The following is a 22502-nucleotide window of genomic DNA, read 5'->3' on the forward strand; positions in this document are numbered from 1 at the left end:
TCTGTCCAGTTCCCTTTCTCCCCGCCCCCCCCCCCCACTTGCTTGTGGTTGCCTGGCTGGCTGTCCTGGGGAGCAGACAGGGAAGGGTTAAGCTGCCGGTTCAGCCCCTATGGGCTGCTTCTCTTCTCTGGGGTGAGCAGCAGCAGCAGGTGGCCAGGCAGGGTAATCATTCCCTGCTTGTTCCCTGGATGGACAATGTGGGCAGCCACAAGAAAGTGGCGGACTGGGGAAAGGGGGCAGTGAGCCCAATCTAGGACAGCATGGGGGTAGGTGGGGTGTTTACACTACTGAAGTGTAGCCTAAAGTGGCTAAACCTTAGTGTAACATTAGCTGGGCTAACAGGGATCAGAGATAATCCTGCCGTGGGTAACTTTGAGCCATCTAATGAGTGCTTAAAACTAATTTCAGGTGTTTGATGTGCAGACAACCCGGGTGTTAAGAGCTCCAGGAGCTGCCCAGAATTACCATTTAATAAGGTTCTTAAGTTTCCATATATAGTCTTATCTCTACCACTAATGACTGAAATGCTTAACCAGGCAATAGTAGTGTTTGCTGTACTTCTCTGATGGATTGTGAAGGGACCTGAAAACATCCTTCCAGGAGGAAGTAGAACTGCAGGAATACCTTTGTTCTAGGGAAGTGAGAATGTGCTTGGATCCTGCTCTGATCCAGTGTGCTGTAAGGAAATAGAGCCTTCTCTTGAGGCCCCATGTGACCTTATTATAATATCAACTAGTCCAGCTGCAGGAAACTTGCAGGCAAGGAGGCACATTCATGTTTGTGTGTGTTTTTGTTAGGTAAAAGTTTAGATGGATGGCAACTTGTAGTGTACTCTGAACAGAGCCAACTGGGGATAGTAAGGGCTGGACTCTTTTGCCTACTTGGAAATTCTGATCTCTTTGCTTCTTGATAAATAGTATATTTTCCTAAGCCAGTTTTTGGGAGATAGCATAAATAGAAAAGGATAGACAGTTGGTAACAATTAACAGAGTTCCAGCTTTTGGTCAGGTTCTTCTATTCCTCATACCTTTTCTTCTAAGGCATATATGCTGCCAGCTGCTTTCAGAGCTGTTGACACGGTTGTTACATCCAGGGTACTGATGTTTCTTCAGCAGCTGGATATAGACATTTAGAAGTTATTAAAGAGTTTGAGTTCACCTGTAGTCTCTGGGTTAATGTACTCTGCTTGAGCTGTCAGGGTATTGGGTATAAAATATTTCAGGTAACTCTTAAGTCCACTTCCTGTGAGTGGGGTTCACATGGCCCCTAAAGTACAGCAGGCAAGATAGAGGGGATGAAGTCTTGCAACTACTGATTTGAGAGAAGTGGGTGGTGATTTTTGGTGGCTTTTTTGGCCTTGATTTTATTACCCTTGGTTGAATTGTTTTTCTAGCAGGTAGAGCAGCTTATATAGACTCTTACAGAAAAGGCAAGTATTATGGCCTGATACTGAGTGAAAACCTGGAACTGCAGAAATTAGTAATGGCACCAGGTGGCCTAAGAGAGTATCAGCTGCTGGGGAGTCCTAGAGGGGCTGGAAACTTGCAGTCTAAGCCCAGCTGTACAGCCTTGGGCAAACTGATGCCTTGCTCCCATCTACCACTCAGTCTGACCTATACTCTCATACGTTCATTGTAGGGATATTGAAACACTAACCTTCAGCTGCTCAAAAGATGGCAGGTCCTGGTGGAGGAATGGGCATTGTTCTAGCTTGTAAAGTGAAACAGCAGCTTCACGGAATGTACAACAACCTCCAGTATAATTTTGAACATTTTATCGTCTACCTTGAATTTAGACCTGCTGGGGTAGGAAGCAAGGGACTGGCTTACACACCTTGCAGATCTAAGGGATAGCTACTTTGGAGACAGGGGGCAGAAACGTGAGCTGACAAGGGGCTTGGTGCCACTACTTATGAATACTGCTGCATTGCTTCCATGAATGCAGAGCTTGTTCTCACAGATTATTTCAATTTAGAGGGACTGTTGCATGTTGTCTTCTGGGCAGGTGGGAGTACCTACCCTAATCCTACCTCTCTTACTTCTACATCAGCTGTAAGCTTTGCCTATATGATGTCTTTTGCTCACATGCTGCTGTTCTACAGCTCTGAAGGATATGCTCCATCTGAAAGACCTCATACTAAATAAAGTTGGATCCTCCCTCATGGGAAGGAATAGAGTTTTGCAGCTTCCTGTTTTCTTTAATGCTGTTGGTTTTAAGAACTGCTGGCTGGCCTCAGGGGGATGTGTTATCTGAGAAGGCCCCTGGACTGTTGTTTACAAGCTTAAGTTAGGTCAGCATCTGCTGTTCTTGCAAGGACAGAAGGCTGGATCATCATTTGGATATCAGAGGGTGAAAGGCCTTTGCTCCCAAGCTGCAGTTGCTGTGGGCCCAACACACCACTTTGCTTCAGCTTGATTGTCAACATCATGAAGAGTCTGCTCTGGTGCCAGGAAGCCATGTGTCCTGTTCCTGCTCTACTACTGGGACTGTGGCTAGCAGAGTCTTACCTGTAAGCTCATAAGGCAGAGATTCTTGCCCCAGGGGATCTTTTTTTCCTCTTTCCTGCAACAACACATATGTAGTAGCCTATCTGCATTTAGTCCTTTGGCTGGATTTCAAAACCATGCATCTGTCCCCAGGAGAAATGATATAACCCTATTTTCAGCAGACAAGTAATTTAACCATCTGTTCTCTAGGTCTTACTAGCCATAATGAAGACAGAGGCAACCTTTATTTTCTCTGCACAAGTGTGTGCAGAGGTTAATTTTATTTTCTAGTATGAAAAGCAGGAAGAGGAAATACTGACATGAGGGCTACAGAGGTGCAGTAAGAACTAAATCTAAATACTGGTTCTGTGTTGGCTGCACAGGTACACGGAATTGCTACTTGTTACAAAAGACACTTGTTAAGTCCATGAAGAAAGTAATCTTGGTTCTGAGCTGCTCCAGTGATAAGAGGTAAATTATTCTGGAGTACTGGACAGATGCTAGAAGAGAATACTGATGCATAAGGAAGGGACCACACAGGTCCCACTAGCACCATCTCAGCCCTGGCCTGGAGGCTGGGGGAAGGGCCTGGGGAGGGGGTGCGGGGGGGACTCTGCTCTGCAGAGGTTATAGGGGATTCAGTTGCCATCCTGGCCTAAGATGGATTGCTCCTGAGCAGACAAGGCCAGGGGCACCCCCACAAGAGGGAGAGTGGTCATTGATATGAGTAAATATCTGCTGAGGAGACTGGTAAGCTTTATAAACTCCCCGAGACATTCATCTTGCCTGCACAGGGGTTGTCAGCATCTCGCTTGGTTCCAGCTGTGCTGAAGCAAGAGGAGCAGCAGCAGCTTTCTTGGGTTGGGCAACAGGCTTCCCCTGTTCAAGTTCTATATATCAAACAGGACAATAGTGCAAAAGTAGTAGAGCACATGGTGCTATTTCAACCAAGCAGACTTGCACAACAAACAGACAGGGTATAGAACCTACCCTGTTTGTATCTAGTCCCTAGACACCAGGCTGCTCTGAATACTTCAATCATAAGAAGCAACTTGCTAAAGTGACTGGCCCAAATCAGGAGCAAAAGCCAGTGCCCTTGGAGCTTCCAGCCACTAGAAATAGTAAACTGAATGCTTCCTTCTAATCCAAGCTTTTGCCTCCTGGCAGCAGAGGATTCTTCAGTATAGTTTCTTTGATTTAAAAACAGTTGTGACTGGATTTACACAACACGTGAACCAGTGATCGTTTAGACGGGAGTCTGGTCAAGGTTTTCAACTGAAAGACTAAGCCAACATTCTTCACATGACACAGATCTGGTAACAGGACTACAGCTACTGTGCAAACAACTTACTGCTCCTTTTCTCTGCTCAATACAAACAACAACCAGCCAAGGCTGTGGGGTCACTTACTCTAGCTGTGGGAACTGAGTACACTACCAAGATGCGCTATATGTGCACAGTGGCATAAGAATAAAATAATCACTTTAACACAGTATCACACCTTTTCTAGCTGGGGCTTGTCAGGGTTTGACAAGGCTCAAGTATTGCAGCTTCTGGTGAAGGTGTGCTCTCACACTTAGCTTAGCTTAGCAGCTCAGTGTGCTTAAACCAGGGTAGAGTTACCCCCTTTAGAAGGAATCTGTTGTTTTATACTTGCTAGCACATTCATCTGAAAAAGTCCTCAAAGTTGCCAGTTGGGCTGGTGTCAGAGGCCCTATCTATTCCCAGGCCACCTTTTACTAGGACAGGCTGTGTTTTAAGTCCAAAATCCATACTGAGAAATGTTCTTGCTAACAAGAATTCAGCACCTGTTAAAGTAAGGCCTTTCCCTTTAAGCCTACATAGGCTACATACATAGTACAAGCAGGGTCTAGCCCTTCTTGGTGTATGGAGGCACTTCCTTCTGGTTTCAGAAAGGCATAGACTAGGACAGGTGCAGTTAACCTATAGGAGAAGTGCCACGGGCAGCCTTGGTGCAGCACACAATGGATTGGGGAGGGGACAGGCAGCACTGGAAAAAAGCAGAGCAGGAGATCAGGCAGAGGAAGGGGAACAGAGTGGCACACAGGGAGGATGCAGGGCTAATTTATAGCATGTCTGCCAAAAAGATTGCACCTCCCCTTGTACTAGGAAGTGAATGTAAAATGGGGCAGTAGTAAAAAAATCTATACACACACCATAAAAAAAATCCCCCATATTAGTCATTTATGTTCAATCTTAGAGGCACCATGCTAGTGCTGGCTCTGAGGCAGCAACAAGGACAAACTCCTATGGCCTTAGCCTCACATTTTGTCATGTGAATATCAAAGAATAGAGACAGTCCTCCTCTCCTTCACTCTCAATAGCTCTTTAGTTCTTTTCTTTACAGAGGTTTGGGAAAAGTATTAGGACAGACTCCAGGCATAAGTTCCACTGGAGTCCTAGGTTTGGGTCTAGTAGCCAAGCTGCTGCTTTCTTGCAGACAGTATTGACTTTCTCTCTCTCTGCTCAACAGCAGAATTACAGGTTATGGTAAATATTTTGTGTACCCTAATTTTCCATAGCAGAAGATTCACTGTAGAAATTCTCTTGCCTGTTGCCACAGAGACCTCTGCCCCCTTAGCGAGGCAGGCTCAGTTATAGTGAACTGGCTCATGTCTCATTACAGTTGCTCTTACAGCGGTAAGGAGAGAGTAGGAGCAAGAGTGTAATTATTGGGTTGTTTCCAGTCTCCCCATGCTTCCCCCAATGTAGGAATGCAAGAGCACCACCAGTGAACCTCTGGCACAGATTGTATTAAAACAGTGATGTGAGAAGCCTCAAGTAGTTCTCCTGCTTCTTCTAATATACTTAGTTGCATACTACATTGTGAAAGAGGATAATCTTTCAGGCCCCCAGCTGCAGAATGCTCAAAAGCAGGGGTGTCAAACTCATCCATCCCCATGGACTGGAAGATGGTCACTGGGCCAATCTAGGGGCCAGATGCAGAGTGTCCCCCTGTGCCATGTGCAGCATCTGTGGTGTCAGGGGTCCATGGCATGGGCTTCAGGTGGTGCCTTGGTAGACTGACCTGCATGCTGGCTCTGGGGCTGGTCTGAATCAGGCCCCAGGACATCCATGCAAACCAGAGCCAGCAAGCAGGGCTGGTCTGGCAGGGTGCCACATGCAGCCTATGCCCTGGAACCCCTGTACTGTATGCAGCCCATGTGCTGTGTACAGTGCAAATCCTGAAGTGGGACTGGTGTGTGCTGAACGCACAGCAAAGGAAGCCAGCACAGAGTGCATGCTGTGTGTAGTGCCTGATCAGACTGGTCCTATGCAGTGGCTACAGCCCAAGCCAGTCTACACCAGCCCAAGCCAGTGCACAGAGGTTATTTAGGACCAGCCCTGCATGCACCCCATGCTTGCCTCTGTGCCACATGCAGTACCCACAGCACCAGGTCTTGTGCAGCTGGGGCCGTGCCGCACAGGCCAGATCATAAGGCTCCATAGGCTGATGGGCTGTATGGTTCACACCCCTGTTCTAAAGGATGATGATTATGAAACCTTGAAGAACTCTTACCTGCTATGCATTCCCTTAAACATCCACTTCATTTAATTTGTTAAACTACTAGTCTCAGTGCCATCATTGAGGAAGAAAGCTGCACAACTTAACTGTAGAGTAGAACAAAGCATTTAGTCTTTCTTAGCTTAGTGGTTCTGTTTTGGTGACCCATTCATGTCACATAGCATCCCCTTGCCCTGCTCATGGGAAAGCATTATTAACACGTGGCTTACTCTGCTAACCAGGTTTTTACTGCAGGCCTCTTTTGCTTCTTTCCACCTAATAAAAAAGCTCAACTCTAAACCTGTCTAACTAATGAATGTACTTTCTACAAGGCTTCTCATTCTCAAGAGCCTTTGTTGACTAACTGAACCACAGTTACGGAGAGGCTGTATATTGATTTATGAAAATTGGCTATTTTCTGATTGTTTTCATCTTCAATCTGCCTTGAGCTTGGTAGATAATTTCACTGGCTCCCACATGATATTACGTAGATCCTTAAACAACTGCAGAACAGTATATACAGGGAAGTGAAATTGGTCCTTATAATCCACATTATATACATTTGTCTGTGAATTGCTCCTACAGTATTTCTAGAGCATTTCATCATCATAATATCCAATTCTTGATACAGTAATTTACAAGAACATAGTACAAGCCAGATGGAGCATCTAACTGGCAACTTCTAAATGAAACCAATCAGACCAATTTAAAGATTGAGAAGAGGAGTAGTGGGGGAGGGAAATCACTGCTTACAAATGTTCATCAGCTGATCCTCTGCAACTGTTTCATGTGTCTGCTTTATCCTTCAGCAAGCTAAACCAAGTCAACTTCCCCTGGAATGAAAGAGCTGCCAAACACAGTATATTTCTACTGTGTGGCTTCTTATTGTAGAGTAAAGCATACACACAAACTTTTTAAGACAGATCAGCCTGAAACACAGCACAATACCCACCAAGTTGGTATAACTGGTTGCTTGACCAGTCACATGATCTTATTTCTCAATCATTAACTCTTTCTTTTTTGTGTACAATGGAACACTTGTGGCAGATAAGTGTATGCGGGGTTTGTAGTGTAGTTTCCATACAGCAGGAAGAACAGAGCAGAGAAAGAACCTAGCAGGACAGGCTGCAGTGATGAGTAAAGAACAGCTATTCAAATGAGGGTGAAGAGCATACAACTCAGAAGTGCTCAGTTAGAGCACTTCTGGGCAGTGCTTCAAGAGCTAATACTGCTTCAATTCAGAGGAGTTTTATTGGAATAAGAATCTATTCTATGCTATCCACATCGAGACACAGCATGGCTTGGCCTGGTTGTGACAACACAAACAAGTATGGTAGATACTTGGCCTGAGCTTGTAATATGTTTAAGGTCAAAAAAGATGTGCCCTGTTCCAATAGGATTTAGATACTGCCAAGTCTGACACTCTTTTAGTGATGTCACAAGACCTGGCTCCTCAGCCTGTAGCTATGTCCATACACCTCAACCTTGACTCACCAACCCATCATCTACCTCACTCCTGATTTCTAGCATCCCCACTCTTCCAAGTGTAGGCCCCATACAGAAGGGCCACAGGGCTCCTCAGTTCTAATCTGTAGTACACAGCTCTCCTTTACGGAGTTGCCCAGTCTGTAATCAGGTAGAATGGTCAGGTAGTGCAGCAAGACAACCTGGCTGTCATAACAGCAGAAACATGGCTGTGCTCCCAGGAGGAGGATGGACAAATGCAGGCCAAACAGGCCAGGCTGAAGAGAAGGGGAAGTGGATGCTCTACAGCAGTAATTTCAGACGTTTAGGTCTTGATCCGGGTGGTACACCAAGTTCTACTCCCTAACTTGGGCATTTGTTTCTGACCTTTCTGGCACACCCCAACCTTAAGTTGCTCAGAACTTGGTCTCTTGGTAAGCATAGATCAAGTTGAGTGGAGAGAAGATGAGCTGTTATTCAGTGAGAACAAAGCGCTGCATCACACCAGGTCTTTTCTACCCAGGAAATACGCTGTGAGGGAACAGGAAAAGTGGTGTTTTCTTAACCCACCCCAAAGGGACTGCCACAGGGGATTTGCTGAGCAAATGCTCTCTGCATTCTTAGAGACAGCAATGCACTGCACTTTTACAGGCACTGAGGGAGGCTTTGGCCACTACCAGCTGTAAATGAGGGCAAAGGGATGAATAGAGCAACATGGGCATAGGAACCAGAAGCCACTACCTTATCTTGCCCAATCACAAAGGCCTTTGGAACAGAGCCTGGCATGTAGCTTGAATACTTACTTTAATGCTGGTACCCAAAATCCAGGATGAGAAGAGGCTCACTAACTTGATGGCAAGGATGGAGTTAAAACCCCCTCTTCCTGAGGGGAGGAGGGAAGAATCTTCCATGAATTGCTCATTGTCAGATGATCCCCTCCATCACTTTCATCCCAGAGCCTGCACCTCATGGCTAAAGCTGTCACCATCAGCTTCTAAGAAGTAACACCAAGAGCTTTGGCCAGAGATTAGGCTTCCAGCCAGCCAGCCTGCCAGTCAGGCACCATCACCCCGTTGCCACAGCAGCCTACCATGAAGAGAAGGGAAACAAAGCATCCGCAAGTAAAAAATGAGACACTCGTCTTCCATGTGCCCTGGCTCAGATGAATGAAACGTGGAGGTCAGACTGCAGGCTGCACTGAATGTGCACTGTATGAGGCTCTTGCATCATGAGCAAAGCAGAACTGAGGGAAGTAATATATCTGAGTGCCCCCACTCCTCCCCTCCTGCCTTCCCCTGGCAGGTCTACAGCAAGACAGGAGTTACAAACCTGCAATCTTTGCACTAGAGCTGGGGTCTTTCCATTCCAAGACCTTCCCTGCCCCTATTCCAGGGCTTTGCACTGTTTGAGACCTTCCTCACAAAAGGGAAAGAGGCACAGTGGACTATTCCCACTTTGATATTCTCATCCAAAGGATCCTATAGGACATCTGAGCTCTGCTGGCCCAACCCTCTCCAGCCTTCATTGTAAACAGCAGGCAGCTTCCCAACCCCCTGCAGCATCTTTCTACCAACTGGTAGAGCTTTCTTGAAAAAGAAAATGAAAAAAAAACCTTATTTAAATGGATTTAAAAAGAGAAGAAAATCCACACTCCTTCCAAAAACAGGCCTGTGAATCTTGTGTGACCCATGGGATCCAGCTCCAGGGTCAGCCTGTTAGGAGGTATCTTGGAAGACCTGCACCCAATGCCTTCTTCCCTTTTCTCCACATTGAGCTTGCTGCAGGCTGCTCCAGGTCCTGAATGTGGCCAGTGAGTAGTCTGTGGAGCCAGGCATGGAACGCATGACACTCTTCACACCCGGATTTGGTACCCATTGAGGTCTGGCATTGCTTTGGAATCAGCAGGCTTCTTCTCACCAGACGGCCTGTGAACAGATAAGGCAATAACTACTCAGGGGTCTTTGGCAAAGGAACTTTCACAGATTGAGGAAACAGCAGGCAGCCCAACTTCAGCCTCTTCCCTGGATACCACAACAGCAACAATGGTTATTCTTCACCCTCCAGTAACTCCTCAACATCCCTCAAGGGCATAGGAAGCCAACACCCACACCCCAAATACTTTTGGCTCTTGGGCCTGTCCCCAGACCTGTTTTTCCAAGGACACTGGCCCCCAGCCCTGGCATGCCAGGTCTCACTGGCCAGTGGTGTAGTTTTAGGTGTCTTTTGGAGAAATCTGTGACATTCCACATCAAGCACTAGATTAACATGACCTCTGCAGGTACAGATCAGTCAGCCTTAACTCCAGCTAGTTTTAAAGTAGGAAGGCAAATATAGATGTCACAAGACCAGTGCCTCAGGGAACAGGAAAAAAAACAAAAACCAGTGATGGAGCAAAAAAGAACAAACCAAGAGACACCTTCCCAGGTATGGTACAGAGAACAACAAGAGTTCACAAAAGTTTGCTTTATCCAGAAGTATGGGACATTCCTCAGCAAGTCCGAGAAAAGTCCTCCAAAGAAGCTACCCACCACCAAGCCCTGCTTACCGTCTCTCCCCACGGCTGTTGCGGCGATGTGGACTGGACTGGACCCGTTGTGGGGAGGACACATCTTTCTTCCTGTCCTTTGTGGGAGATGGTGGTCCTGTCCCTTTGCTGATCTGTAGGAGAATTAAAAAAAAAAAAGCATGGGAGGGAAGTCAGTACCAGAAGCAGCTGGGAAACAAGACCCAGAAAGACTTCATTGCCTTAGATCAGGAGACATTAATACAAATAACAGTTACAGGCAAGGAAAGAGAATGCACTGGAGTGGGGGGGTTGTATTGTATATTCCCATGTGCAGTACCCAGTTTGGGCAGTCTCAGATGCACCCCTCCCTCCAAGACTTCCAAGCAAGTAAGTAGCTTGGCTTCAGCTGCACAAAAACTCCAAGGCTCACCTGTTATACAAGATTGAAAGCTCTGAGTGGTCTGCATCCCCATTAGGAACAAAGTGTCTGCAGGGGGGGGGGGGCAAGGATTCTATTCCTAATCCCCTTTCCCTTCCTGCCACACATCCAGCAGAGTTTGTATATACCCCCAGCAGAGTAATGCATCAAACAGTCAAGCGCAACAGAATAAACTCACCTAGACTTGGACACCAAGGATGGAATTTGCACCTGCAGCTTCCAAGGGAAGCAGACAGAACTCACCAGTCGCTACATCCTGACTTACCTTCAGCCTCATGTCACGTGCGTGTCTCTCTAGTTCTTTGCGGAAGTCCTCGTGGCCCAGCTTCTCCACATCCAAGATGGAATGCTTCCACTCAATCTGCTCCACACTGTGTGGGTCATGAGACACATACTGACCCAGTTTCACCTTTTTGAGGGTGTGCCAGCAGCGGCGATATGCCTCCTCAAAATCAAAGACCAGCTCACTCAATGTGCGGAAGGTGGGTGCCTTGTACATGAGCTCCTCGCGCCGGCTGATGCCTAGTGCCCCATAGCGACCCCCAAAGTTCACCCCCAGCACAATGTGGCGAAAGTAGTTCCCTGAGAAGTGAGTTTTGAAGCTGATGGGGAAACGCTCCAGTGTGGTGATGTTGTTGGTGAGGTAACTGGCAAAATGGACTCATTTAGGAAATAACTGGTGATGCCAAGAAAATGGAGGTAAGGTTCTTCCCACCCCAACAAAACCTTCCAGGCAACCTGGGCAAGTTGCTGTTGTCAGCAAAATGTAGACTGACGCCCTGAGAGACAAACTGAGAGAAAGTGCAAGTCCAGCCTATTTTGAGACTACTATACACTGCCCTGGGTCAGGGAGAGCTCAGTTCCCATTCAGGAACCTGGCCACTCTAACAATACTGCCAATGCAGGAAGCCAATTACAAGGGCAGTTTGGCAAAGTATAACCCTGTTTGGCTAGGAGCTGGAAGAAAACCTATCAACTCATTTAACAAAGAAACCAAAAGAGCTGTAGAGGGAAAGGACTCTGTATAGCCCATTCTCCTGAGCACTGACACCAGCAGAGTGGCTTTTCATAAAGGGAAACCACTGCATTTGATAACTGCCAAATCCTCCAGGACCCACAGCCAACTGACATGGGTTTCAAATGTTTTCCCATCACTGAAGTAACCTCCAGAATTTCAGAGGAAGTGACCCCACCCTCACTCAGCCTGGCAAGTCCCAAGAAAAGGTGTCATCCCCTCTATGCATGCAAATCTTAAGAAGCAGAAGGCCAAAATTCAAAAAGAGCATTTGCCTAAGCCTGCAGCTGGGGCAGGAGCTACTGAGGTAGAGATATTCTGTATTTCCCTGCACTGCAGAGAGCATTTAGAGCATTTAAAACAATAAGGAACGTGTGCTGCATCCTTACTGCATGCCAGGTCCAGAAGGACTAAGAGACAATCCTACAGAAGGAGGGAGGTTCAGTCCTTAAGAACTGATCCTACTTCTAGTACTTTGCTTGGCCTTTTGCAATACACCAGTAGCACGAAAGAGTCCTGAGGGAACAGAGGAAAAAACATAAGGGTGAACAGACATGCACATTTAGGAGGAAAGGATACATTCCCAGGATCACAGCTTCCAGGCATTTGATTGGCAGGGCCTCTTTGGTCATTTCTTTAGCCAGGTCCATCAGCCTGCAAGGCAGAATAAGGATGGGAAGACGGGAGAAGAGTTAGAGGGTTTGTGGTAGGCAGAACCTTCAAACTCAGTCCTGTTGGTGTACACGTAAAGTGGGCTGCAGGGATGGAGGAGGAAGGGAACCCTCTGAAGACAAAGGCTGAAGGAGAAAACCCTCAGAAAATAAACTAGAGTCAAGGTCAGCCTCTTGTCATTTCTCATCCCGCCTCATCACTGCTGCTGTGGTTTCTCCTGGGATGAGCCAAGAAGAACGCACCTTCTGGGCCAGCAGAATCTGGCCTAGAGTGCTGCAAGTCTGGAGCCACTCTTATGAATCTCAGTGAATTCCTTGGAATTCACACTCACATGATCAAGATGAGAAGCCTCAGGTCAGGATACCAAATGCCAGGGGCACTTGACACCCTAGGCCTGAGGGCAGGAAAGGAGTGAACAGAAGTACCACTCAATCCTGGTCTCCCTGGGCTGGTCCCATGCTGCAGAGGAGATTTCATGTGGGTTACATTCCAAGACATTTTAGCCACCTGGACAACCACTTAAAGGGTGGGTGGGGTCTGCAGCAAACCTGGAAGACCAGGTTTTGGGTAGCAGATTAGGAAGCTCCTGACTCAGGCAGTAGAACCAGGTGCAAGACAATGGATGTTATGCTGTCTCTTTGGGAGTTTACCAAACACAGCCCTTTTCCAAACAGAGTCTGTACTTGGGGATGTCTCTTTCTTCCTGCCTTCCCACAAATCATTTACTTTCAAAGTGTTAGACTCCTGGAAGAGTCCAGACAATCCAGATTTTGTGTCACAGATGCTGTAAAGTTAGAGCTGACCTTTGGACAGCTTATTTAGGACAAGACTTTGTTTTGCTTTACATAAAGTCCACAGAAGCCCATAAATTTATCTTCCAGATTGGAGGCTTGCAAAAGTTGAGCAGATCCAGCAAATGTTTACCTTTTCTTCTAAGCAAGTGTGCTGACCCTTAGCAACACATCCAGCCCTTGGCCTTGAGAATGGACAACTCATGGCTCTGCCCATTTGCATCCTGAGCAGAGTCTAGCTCTGGCACTGTATCACCTCAGGAAGGACAGCTGCAGCACTGAGGCACCCAGATTCAAGCTGGACACTGAATCAGACTAAGGCAGGCGAGTGGGGAAAGGGGAGCAAGTAAAAGAAACAGCAAGTTCTCAGAACAAAGGCAGAAGGAAGGAAGAGCCTGTCAGAACTTACCCAGTCAGAGGTCTGCTCTTCTTAATTTCAAAGAATTGTGTCCCAGTGTGATTGTACCTGAGGCAAAAATTAAGGCCATGCAATATGGAAGAGCCAAAAAGCCCAGATACTACAATTACTGTTTGGAGGTTCTCATTATGCCACCAGCATGTCAGTAAGAGTTCTTACAGCCAGGTCATGATCTAACAAGCATGATACCAGCAAAGAAAGACGAAACAGGCCCCTCCCTCATGATCTTCCCATTCTCTAATTTGTACCCCAGTTTTATTTCTATTAGCCCCCTTCTCTAATCCATTTTATTTCCCTCCCTAAACCCCACATTTTTTGGTCAGCCTCTTCTACAAGATGTTGCTTGCAAAGGAACACACAGAGCCTACGAATGCCAGAACTACTTTGGCTGTTATGCTGAATGGGACCCATCTCAATAGCAAAACAGCCCCAGGATTTGCACAAGAGATGCTGACAAATTCCTTCCTCACTTTGTGTCAGGGCTGAAACCAGACACAGTTCCACATCCCACCAGTGAGATAAAATTGTACTTGCTTGGATTTGCATGGCACATGCCCTTTGCACTTACCCTGTACCAGTACTCAAGGCTAGAGTGTACAGAGGAGTCTCATTCCCAGGTCATAAGCATACCAGTAGCTACATATGTACAGGTTTGCAGAGCAAGGACTATCTTGTTCTGGCCACTTCAGAGAGGCCCAGTAAGGTGTCTCAGCACACAGCCCAAGTTCTCTTCATGTGCTAGCTCACCTAAGTTTGGCAGAGGACTAAATCACCTTGCAGTCTGCCCCAGTCTGCTCTTCTCCTGGAAGAGCTGGGTGGGTATAGCAGCAAGGTCTTTGAACATGCATATTTTAGAAGGAACAGCCTCTTCAATCCATTGCAACTGGCTGGAGGAGGAAGACCCTGCAACATGTCAGCTTGACCTGGCTCATGCCTGTACCATGTGAAAAAAAGGATTAACCAAAGGACACTCAAGTGGGCAGAAAGGGAATGAAACAGCAAACTAACCAATTTCCATTTCCTGCTCTTAGGGAGCAAGTTTCATGTCCCCTTCTTAGTTGTGGTTGGGTGCCTCTTCCTGAATCAGCATTTCTTGGCACCCATGATAACAGAAAAGGATACTGAAGCTCCCTGATGTAGCGCTGTATGGCTTCCAGGCGCTCAGGGATGGGGGTGGACAGCTGGAACGCAGGCACACTTGGTATGGGAATCTGAACAGAGGGAGAAAACACAGTTAGTCACAGAGCAGAGCTCCCCATGCTGGCACTTTCTTATAGGAATGTCTTCTCAGTAACGCAGTAAGCTTTTCCTCTCTACTTGGGAGACTTCTTGTGCACACAGTCACATCAGACTTCTATCTTTATGCTAAGGAATTAGAAGGAATGCAGAGAAAACCCACCACCACCAGCAAAAATCATCACAGAAGGCAGGAGGTCTTTTCTTAAACCAGGAAGAGATTAGCTGAGTGACAACTAAAGCAGGGTGCATTCATTTATCAATCTCTCTACTGGCTGTGCATGGGGACATGAGGAGTGCAGGATGTAAGGCATGAGGTGAAATAAAAGGAAAAGTCTCAGGAAGAATTCATCAACATAGGCAGCAGCTGGCACTCGGAACTGACTCCCAAAAGTAAGGATGGAAGTCCTGTCACCTGGCATCTTGAACGTGAAGAATACACTGAGAATGAACCAGTCTTGGCAGGAAGATGGACTGGATAATACATGAGCTCCTCCCCTCCCTCTGCCCCCAATCTCTACCTTCTCCAATTTTAAGTTATGCAATGATGAATGATGCTTGCAAATGTACCACCCAGACAGACCTTTGCCCCTATTCTTCAGTCTTAGGCCTTGGCTTCCAACCATCTTTTCTCTTTATTTTGAAAGAGATATTTGATGTTTTGTCATTGCTTAAAGCAAGAGCCTAAGCAAGAAGGGTCCTGTCTGCCCAGCCAAAGCAGAAGGGGGAATTGGGTTGGCAAAAAGCCCCTGGGAGACGTTTGCTCAGTAGAAGACTTGGCCAGACAGATTTGGTACAACTATGACAGGAAGGAGAAGCTAAGGAAAGTTAACACCTGCACCCTGATCTAATACCAACCCCACTCCGCATCAAAGTTAGATTTTGGCCATTAAGTTCCTCCTTAAAAGAGAAAGAATGTGCTTGGTTCCTACCCTTCCCCTTGGGAAAAGAGACAGCCAAAGGCAGAGCCACCATCTGGCCCTTCCACCAAGTGGTATATTAATTTATTTAGTAAGATGTCAGCCTCTTAGGAAAGACTCCCCCTGCTCTGCTGTGCCCAGGCTCCATGCACCAGTGGCTGTTACCATCTCTTGAGCATTTGCATCTTTACAGTCCTAACATTTTTTCCAGGAAGTTCTTTTAATAAAGATGCTATGATGTTCCAGGGGCCCGTTTCCCAAAAGCTCCTGGAGGCAAGATCCAAAGAAGCAGGAAAACTAATAAGCACCACCAACTGCCTCCGGTGCCCTTTATGAGCAAACACCTTACTTCAGCTTCCTGTAGAGAGCAGGCAGGTGGCACCAGCTGCTCCTCTTGCAGCCTCCCTACAGCAGAATCAATGAGATAGCCAACAGCTTGCGCTTCTGTCCCAGCAGGAACTGGAAACACTCCACTGAATACTGCTGGGAAAGTTGCTGTCTCTGGAATGAATGCAAACTAAATTGGTTTGGAAGTGATGAGTTGACAGAGTCATGGGAAATCATTCCAGGCAAAAACAATGAAGGAAGTAACAGCCAGGGCAGGGTCAGTGTTCAGCTTGGTTTAATTTTTTTTTTCAGTGCTTGACTTCTGTGCTGCATTTGAATGAAGAAAAGCGGCTAAAATTAACTCCTGGGGCTAAAGTTGCATTTTGGTTAGATGCATATTAACATCACAAATTGCTGGCTCCTCTCAGTTACTCTTTTCTCTGCTGGAAGAAATTGCTCCTCTCTCAGATCCTCTTTCCCTCTGGGGAATATGTAATGCCCTGATGCACTGTGTAATGGAAACCACCTCTGTGGGGGACTAGTTAACAGAAAATAACTTTCTGCACCTTAAGGAATTAAACTGATGCAAATACACCACACTCTTGTATTCAGATACGGCCCTGCAGCCTGGTGTGGGCTATACTTCCCTTAGCATCAGGTCTTCAGAATTTTGCCTTGCAGAAAGGGAGATGAGAGAAAGAAAGAGAAAGAGTCCGTGTCTCATCCCTGTGTCGACCAAGCAGTATTAGTGCCTAGCCCTTCTTCTAGTCTCATCTATCCGAGGATGCCAAAACATATAAACTTTAATCAATCTTCACTATCCTTAAGACATTACATCTAGCTTTTAACAGGTAAAGGAACAAATCAGTGGTGAATTACCAGCAAATCAGAGACAGCCATGAAGAGCCCTGTTTCCTGGGGCTCAATGCTCCAGTTACTGCATGCAGCACAGTCCCCAATGAGGCAGGCAGCTTCTTACATTTTTGGTCTCTCCTTATTTGATGGCTGGGTTACATCTGACAGTTCCCAGACTTGTACACAGTGAGCTATTGCACTGAACTCTTGCCAGACAGACTGGCTGCACAGATGGGACTGAAACTTGGCTTTTGGGAAGGGGCCTGGAGAAAAGCTGAGGTTTTATGCTTAAATTGAACCAAGCAGAATATGAAGCAAGACAGATTTGGAAGAGGCACAGCCACATCTCCTTCTCCCTTAGGAATATCAGGGAGGTAGTTTTTGGTAGTAAGCTTAACAGCTGTTTCCCTGTATATACTCCTGTATATGTTCTCTGTAGATAATCCTAGTGTCCAAGCACCTAGCCCCTCAAGAGACACTCTTGCTATCAACACAGCCCTGAAGTTAAGTTGGCAGCTGTAGTTTAACCAAAACACAACGCAAACCCAAGAACACACTGCACAGCCTGCTATGCACCAACTGTTTCTCTGGGTTCCCCCCCAGTCCCTTCACTGCTCAGCTACCAGCCTGCTTGCTTCTACCCTTGCATCCTGTAACTCTTCTATTTAGAATGTGGAACTTCCTTTTCCCTTAAGGCAGGGAGCGCATCTGCCTGTGCATTTGTACAGCACTACACACACCCATGTGGCTTACATGACTGTCAGCTCTGCAGAGATACCGTACAACTTTTTCCATCAAAACCAGAAAGGTCAGCAGCGGCTGAAAAGTACAATGGTCACTTTCAGCTCTTTCCCACATCGCAAAGCTCAGTGTAGCCAAGACCATAAGCTTCCCCCCAAATCAAAGTGCAAGCACCCAGGGGAATGATTTTGTAACTAAAGTCATTCCCCTGGGTGCTTGGACTTTAATTTGATTTGCTGTAAAATGCCATTGCCCTGCCCCAGCTAAAGGAGCCCTGCTTCCAGGTTTGGAGGAGGCCATATCACAAAAATGCCTTTCCAGTTGCCACCACATACACAAGCAGAAGGTAAGAAAAGAGTATATTTTAAGTCTGTTTCAGCTTGTCATTGACAGCCAGGTCCACATTACAAAATTCTGCCAGCCAGCACTGGGCAAAGATGATACTCTTTGGTTGCCATGGCTCTGCCAACAAAATCCCTGGTATGGCCATACCTAAACTGACTGTGCTTTTGCTGGCTTAACTTTGTGATGCAGTTATTTCAGGAGAAAAAAAACAATTCCTTCAGGCAGCCCATACTATATCTCTACCAGGGGCCACCTCCTGCTGGGATTGAAAAGGGCCCTTTCATACAGGTGACACTCAACAGTCTTGCACAGTTCGGTGAAACAGCAACACGAAGCAAGAGTCTTGGAATTCTCCTGTGGATAATGCTAAACTGTATCTGGAAGTGGACAGCCCTGGAGGTATGTAGTCACTTAGGACCATTGGCAAGAGAGCTGCTATGCCCTCTGAACTGGGTAGTGGAAGATGGTGCCAGTTAACAGTCAAATAGCCTCCCTCTGTCATGTTTATGTGAACTTAACATTAACTTGTTGGTTAAAGAAACACTTGTATAGTCTTAAATAGAGATGATCCTGCGGGGGGGCGGGGAATCAACACGGTGACCTCCTGAGGTCCCTTCCAACCCTGCTTTTCTATGATCAGCAGGCTTCAAAGAGGAAGAGATAGTTAAAAGGCTGAAAACATCTATCGTTATCAATTAAAGATGAAAATCTCTTCCTACTATGGTTCCCATAGGAAGAGAGATTTCTTTTCAATGTAACTAATTGTGAGATGCCCAATTGAGTCTGATGAGAGCCTGCAACAATAGCAGACAGAGGCTGGGGGGGAATCCGACCTCACTTAGCTTAGAAACATGCTAACTCAGGTACCCAATCATGGTTGCTTAGGTGTCAATGCTTAACTATGTCACTATTAATCAGATCCCATAGAACAGGAGAAAGCTTTACAGAGCTGACAAATGGCAGCTCTTTTTGGCATTATCTGACAGTAGCACTTGAGAGTAAGACAACGTATTTTCCTCTGCCCCAGTCACAGGACAAAGCTTCATGAACCTAGCAGAGCTCAGCAGGCATCCAAGACATACTATGGGGAAACCAAGGAGCCCAGTGAAACCCATAGGCACTGCTGAATGCCACAGCTGAACAGACAGTCCAGCACAGTAGGTGACACATCCAGGGCAGGGATCTGGGGGAGGGGGTTGCACTGGTGCACTTAAACCTCTCCCTTTGACTCCTGCTCCACTCAAAGTTTAAAACCAACTACCTGATCCCTTCTAAACTCTTCACTCTCCAGGGTTAATGACCCACTCTTCTTTGTAATGGTCTTGATGTTGCACCAATTAAACTACCCTTCTGCAATTCTGCTGTCTGACTGATAGCTGCTCCTGGTAATGAAGCTTCTATTTTACAGCTCTGAAGACTATTTTTAACTCATTCCAATGAAATTATATTTTTGTTTCAGTCTTAAACTGAATAGCACAGCCCTAGGCCTTTAGCATATTAGTAAAGCTTCTAGTTTATTTTTAATTGGAGAAAAATAGGTGTTGTTCTATATGTACTGACGCACTTCACTATCTGAACTTCCCTGTTCAAAATTCTAGATCCACCTATGAACACATCGTACCACAAATGCACCTCACTACAATTAATTCAGGCGGTGGAGTTTATTTTATGGGGGAGGGAGGACCTTGGAAGAGTACTGTTCTCCACCATTTGACTCTTAAGCATCTGATATCAACCACGAGCTCAAGCACAACACCTTATATTAAACACTAGTTAGGGTAATTCCTACATCTCTAAGGTGACCCACTTGGCTTCCAGCATTTGAATGACAACAGTTTCTTAGGGGAGCCAGTCATGTAGAATATGGTTATATGCTCCAATTCTACTTCTCTGAAGCTTGATGCATCAGATCTTCTCACACAGATGGGTTTGACAAGGTAAATACTGATCAGAAACAGGTTCATTACTGCAAGCAAGGAGGGGTTCTTCTCTTTCCCTAGCTCACTGGTGCTTTGGAAATTTGGCAATGACAGTGCACTAGCAGTATTAACTACTGGCACATGCATCCAAATCTGATGCATAGGGCCAGATCCAGAGTGTGGGGTCACATCCTGGCCAGACCCAGTGTGTAGGGGTATAATGGACTGCACATGCAGACTGACTCCACATGCCTTTTGCACACCGAATCTGATCCATGGACTGGACCTGCCCATGGAATCTGGTCCATGGCCCAGATCCAGGGTGTTTATCTGCCCCACAGGGCCAGAAATTCAAGAGCCCACCACCCTTACTCAGAGGCCGCCAACTTTCTACAAGCTAAGCCAGAACACCCCAACTCCAGTCTAATGCAGGCTGGTTGGCTTTAGTGGTGTGTCAGCAATGGAGAGCTTCCCCCACTCTGGGTCTGGGGCCAGGCAGCTGGAAGCTGCACCTGGGCCAGGCATCTGTAAACTGTGTCCATGCTGCCATTGCTTCTTGTTTCCTAGCTTCAGCATAGCTCCCCACCAGCTAGAAGCTGCACATGCCACCACCCAGGAGAGGGAGGCGAAGCAGGGGAGGGGAGGAGGGTAGAAGCACAGATGTGGTTAGCAGATACCCAACCTCATGCAACTCTCCATGGGCTAGTGGAAATGACATGTTCACAGTTCCCAGTGCCTGGCCCTGGTGGAGGCATAGACAAAGCTCCCCACTGCTCAAGCTGGAAGGATGGAGAGACGGGGCAGTGGCACAGGCAAAGCCTTCTCTCCATTTCCCTGAGCCAGTGATAGTTTTCTAATAATATGCAGCAGCCCAGAGGAAGCAACACGCTCTGTGCTGGTCTCACTGAATGAAGTGCACGAGCTAGGCTGGTATATAATGGTGCTGGCAACTACCAAAATGGATACCGCCCAGCTTTCAACTTGGTGTTGCTCAAGGAGCTTGTGCCAGTTGCATCCACTGACTGTAGGCCTTTGGCACTGATGCTATGCACGACAAAGTGAAATGGGAACCAGCAAGAGTTCCTCAAGAGCATGGACTGCAAGAGACTGAAAAGAGCAATTTTTCCTCCCCGCATGACTTTAGATTTCTGACCCTCCCCCGCTAGCTCCCCCTCCTTCCTTCTTCACCCAAATGATTCATTTTTCCTTTGGGTAGATGATGATTAAGTTTTGATTAATCAAAAAGGCACCCTGAGTGCTCACCCAGGCTATTTTTCAGAGTCTTGAGAGAAAGCGGGGGATGGGAGGAGGGTGGAGAGCATTGGGACTCTGAAAATGGGACTAGAAATGAGAACTCAAGGTTTGTTCCTGACACTGCAAGAGAAGTGAATTAAACTATACCACAAAAAGACACTTAGTGAAAACCAAAAGCAGCATGGAGGGCTAGTGCACTGTAAAATAAAAACAAAAGTCACTGCCAAGCTTATTTAACACTAGTTTCCCTGTGTAGATAAGCCTTTGCTGTGAGAGCCTGAGCAAATGACCTCATCTTTTTGTACTTTGGTTTCCTCCATTTTTAAATGGCTAGAGAGATGCCTCCTGCACAGGACAATTAAGAGACTTACTGAGTCTTTGCCAAGCACTTTTAATCTGGGTATCTGACTATACCAAAAAGAATTTATACCAGAAAATACGCACATGCTAAAATGGCAACTTTCATAAAGGCCTCAACACAGCATCAAGGTTAAGTCATACGATCTTGTATTTCCCTTTTCAAAGGATGCTCCGACATAAGGCCCGAGAAATGCACAAAGGACCTCTAGTCTGATGCCCTGTTAACAGCAAGAGTGCCCTCCATTCAAGCCATATAAGGTGTCATCTAATCGGCTTTTAAACCTCTCTATCCTTAAAACCGCCTTCCTGGCAGACACTGCCACAGTGCCAGAATTCCCCAGTTTAAAACTGTCCCCAGTAGCCATAAGCTTGTTCCTGGTTATTTTACTGTCCCCTCTCCCATTTCACACCTGTGAAGGGCTGTACATCTCTTTTGGCCTCCAACCTGTGCATGCTCCCTTCCCTGATCTGCCCTGCAAGTCATATCACTTGACAGCACACCACCTGTCATGATGAGTTAAATAGCCAAGTGTCCAACATTATTATATAGCCCCTATGAGTGCAGAGGCAAGGCAGGACCCCTCAGAAATGAATTCCAGTTCAGGGCTCGGTGCCCCAATCCCAGATCTTCCCAATTTGCTCTAGAGCTACCACACATGTAGCTTTTTGTGTTGCTGCACATGGTGTCAAAGTAGGTAGAAGGGGAAGCTCTACTTAACCACAGAGCACCAAGTCCTAACAGCAGGATAGAGACTTGACTGCAGCGGGAACCCCAGCATTGGGCACTGCTGTTAGTGGCCTGTCCAACAGGAGGTAAAGCTCTACCTCAGCGCCATGCCCCACCACTGAATGCCAGCTTGCCAGCCATCCCTCTCTGGCAGCTCTGCCCGTGGCCGGCTCACTTCTCCCAGGCGCCCTCACCTTGGGTAGATCAGTGGCTCCCCGAATCCTCTGTGCCACCTTCTCCCCCTCGGGGTGGATCTTGGCCACATGCCGCCACATCCTCTCCCAGGTGGGCTCGTTGACCGGCAGCCCTCCCCGGTTCACGAAGAAGGGCACCCCGCCGTCTCGCAGGTCCTCATCCCCATCGTCCTCTTGCTCCTCCTCTCGCTGCGCTGCCCCTTCGCTGGCCTCGCGCTGCCGCGGGGCAGCCCCATCGGCGCCGCCGGCCTTGCCCCCCAGCATCCCAGCGCCCGCCGGCCACGGGGCGGCTCAGGGTACCGCGCTCG

At 47.0% G+C, this 22502-nt stretch overlaps 1 protein-coding gene across 1 annotated transcript; it reads right to left on the reverse strand.

Annotated features, from left to right (window-relative positions):
• Positions 1-2729: 2729 nt before the first annotated feature.
• On the reverse strand, positions 2730-22495 carry VASH1 (vasohibin 1). Its single transcript, XM_019518762.1, has 7 exons — positions 22195-22495; positions 14439-14527; positions 13308-13364; positions 12015-12089; positions 10686-11067; positions 10021-10133; positions 2730-9400 (listed from the first exon to the last, which is right to left on the reverse strand). Exons 1-7 carry the CDS (start codon positions 22456-22458, stop codon positions 9328-9330), a joined length of 1053 nt encoding a protein of 350 aa, XP_019374307.1. The 5' UTR covers positions 22459-22495; the 3' UTR covers positions 2730-9327.
• Positions 22496-22502: the final 7 nt, after the last annotated feature.

Source organism: Gavialis gangeticus, unplaced genomic scaffold, assembly GCF_001723915.1.
Source record: "Gavialis gangeticus isolate Ggan-Ray unplaced genomic scaffold, GavGan_comp1, whole genome shotgun sequence".
Lineage (NCBI taxonomy): Eukaryota > Metazoa > Chordata > Crocodylia > Gavialidae > Gavialis > Gavialis gangeticus.

Coding starts and splice junctions, on each gene's coding strand:
- VASH1 (XM_019518762.1), bottom strand. CDS start 22,458: ATGCTGGGGGGCAAGGCCGGCGGCGCCGATGGGGCTGCCCCGCGGCAG. Junction 13,365..14,438: donor CGCTACATCAGGGAGCTTCA/GTATCCTTTTCT, acceptor TTTTTGCCTCAG/GTACAATCACACTGGGACAC. Junction 9,401..10,020: donor AACAGCCGTGGGGAGAGACG/GTAAGCAGGGCT, acceptor ATCTGTTCACAG/GCCGTCTGGTGAGAAGAAGC.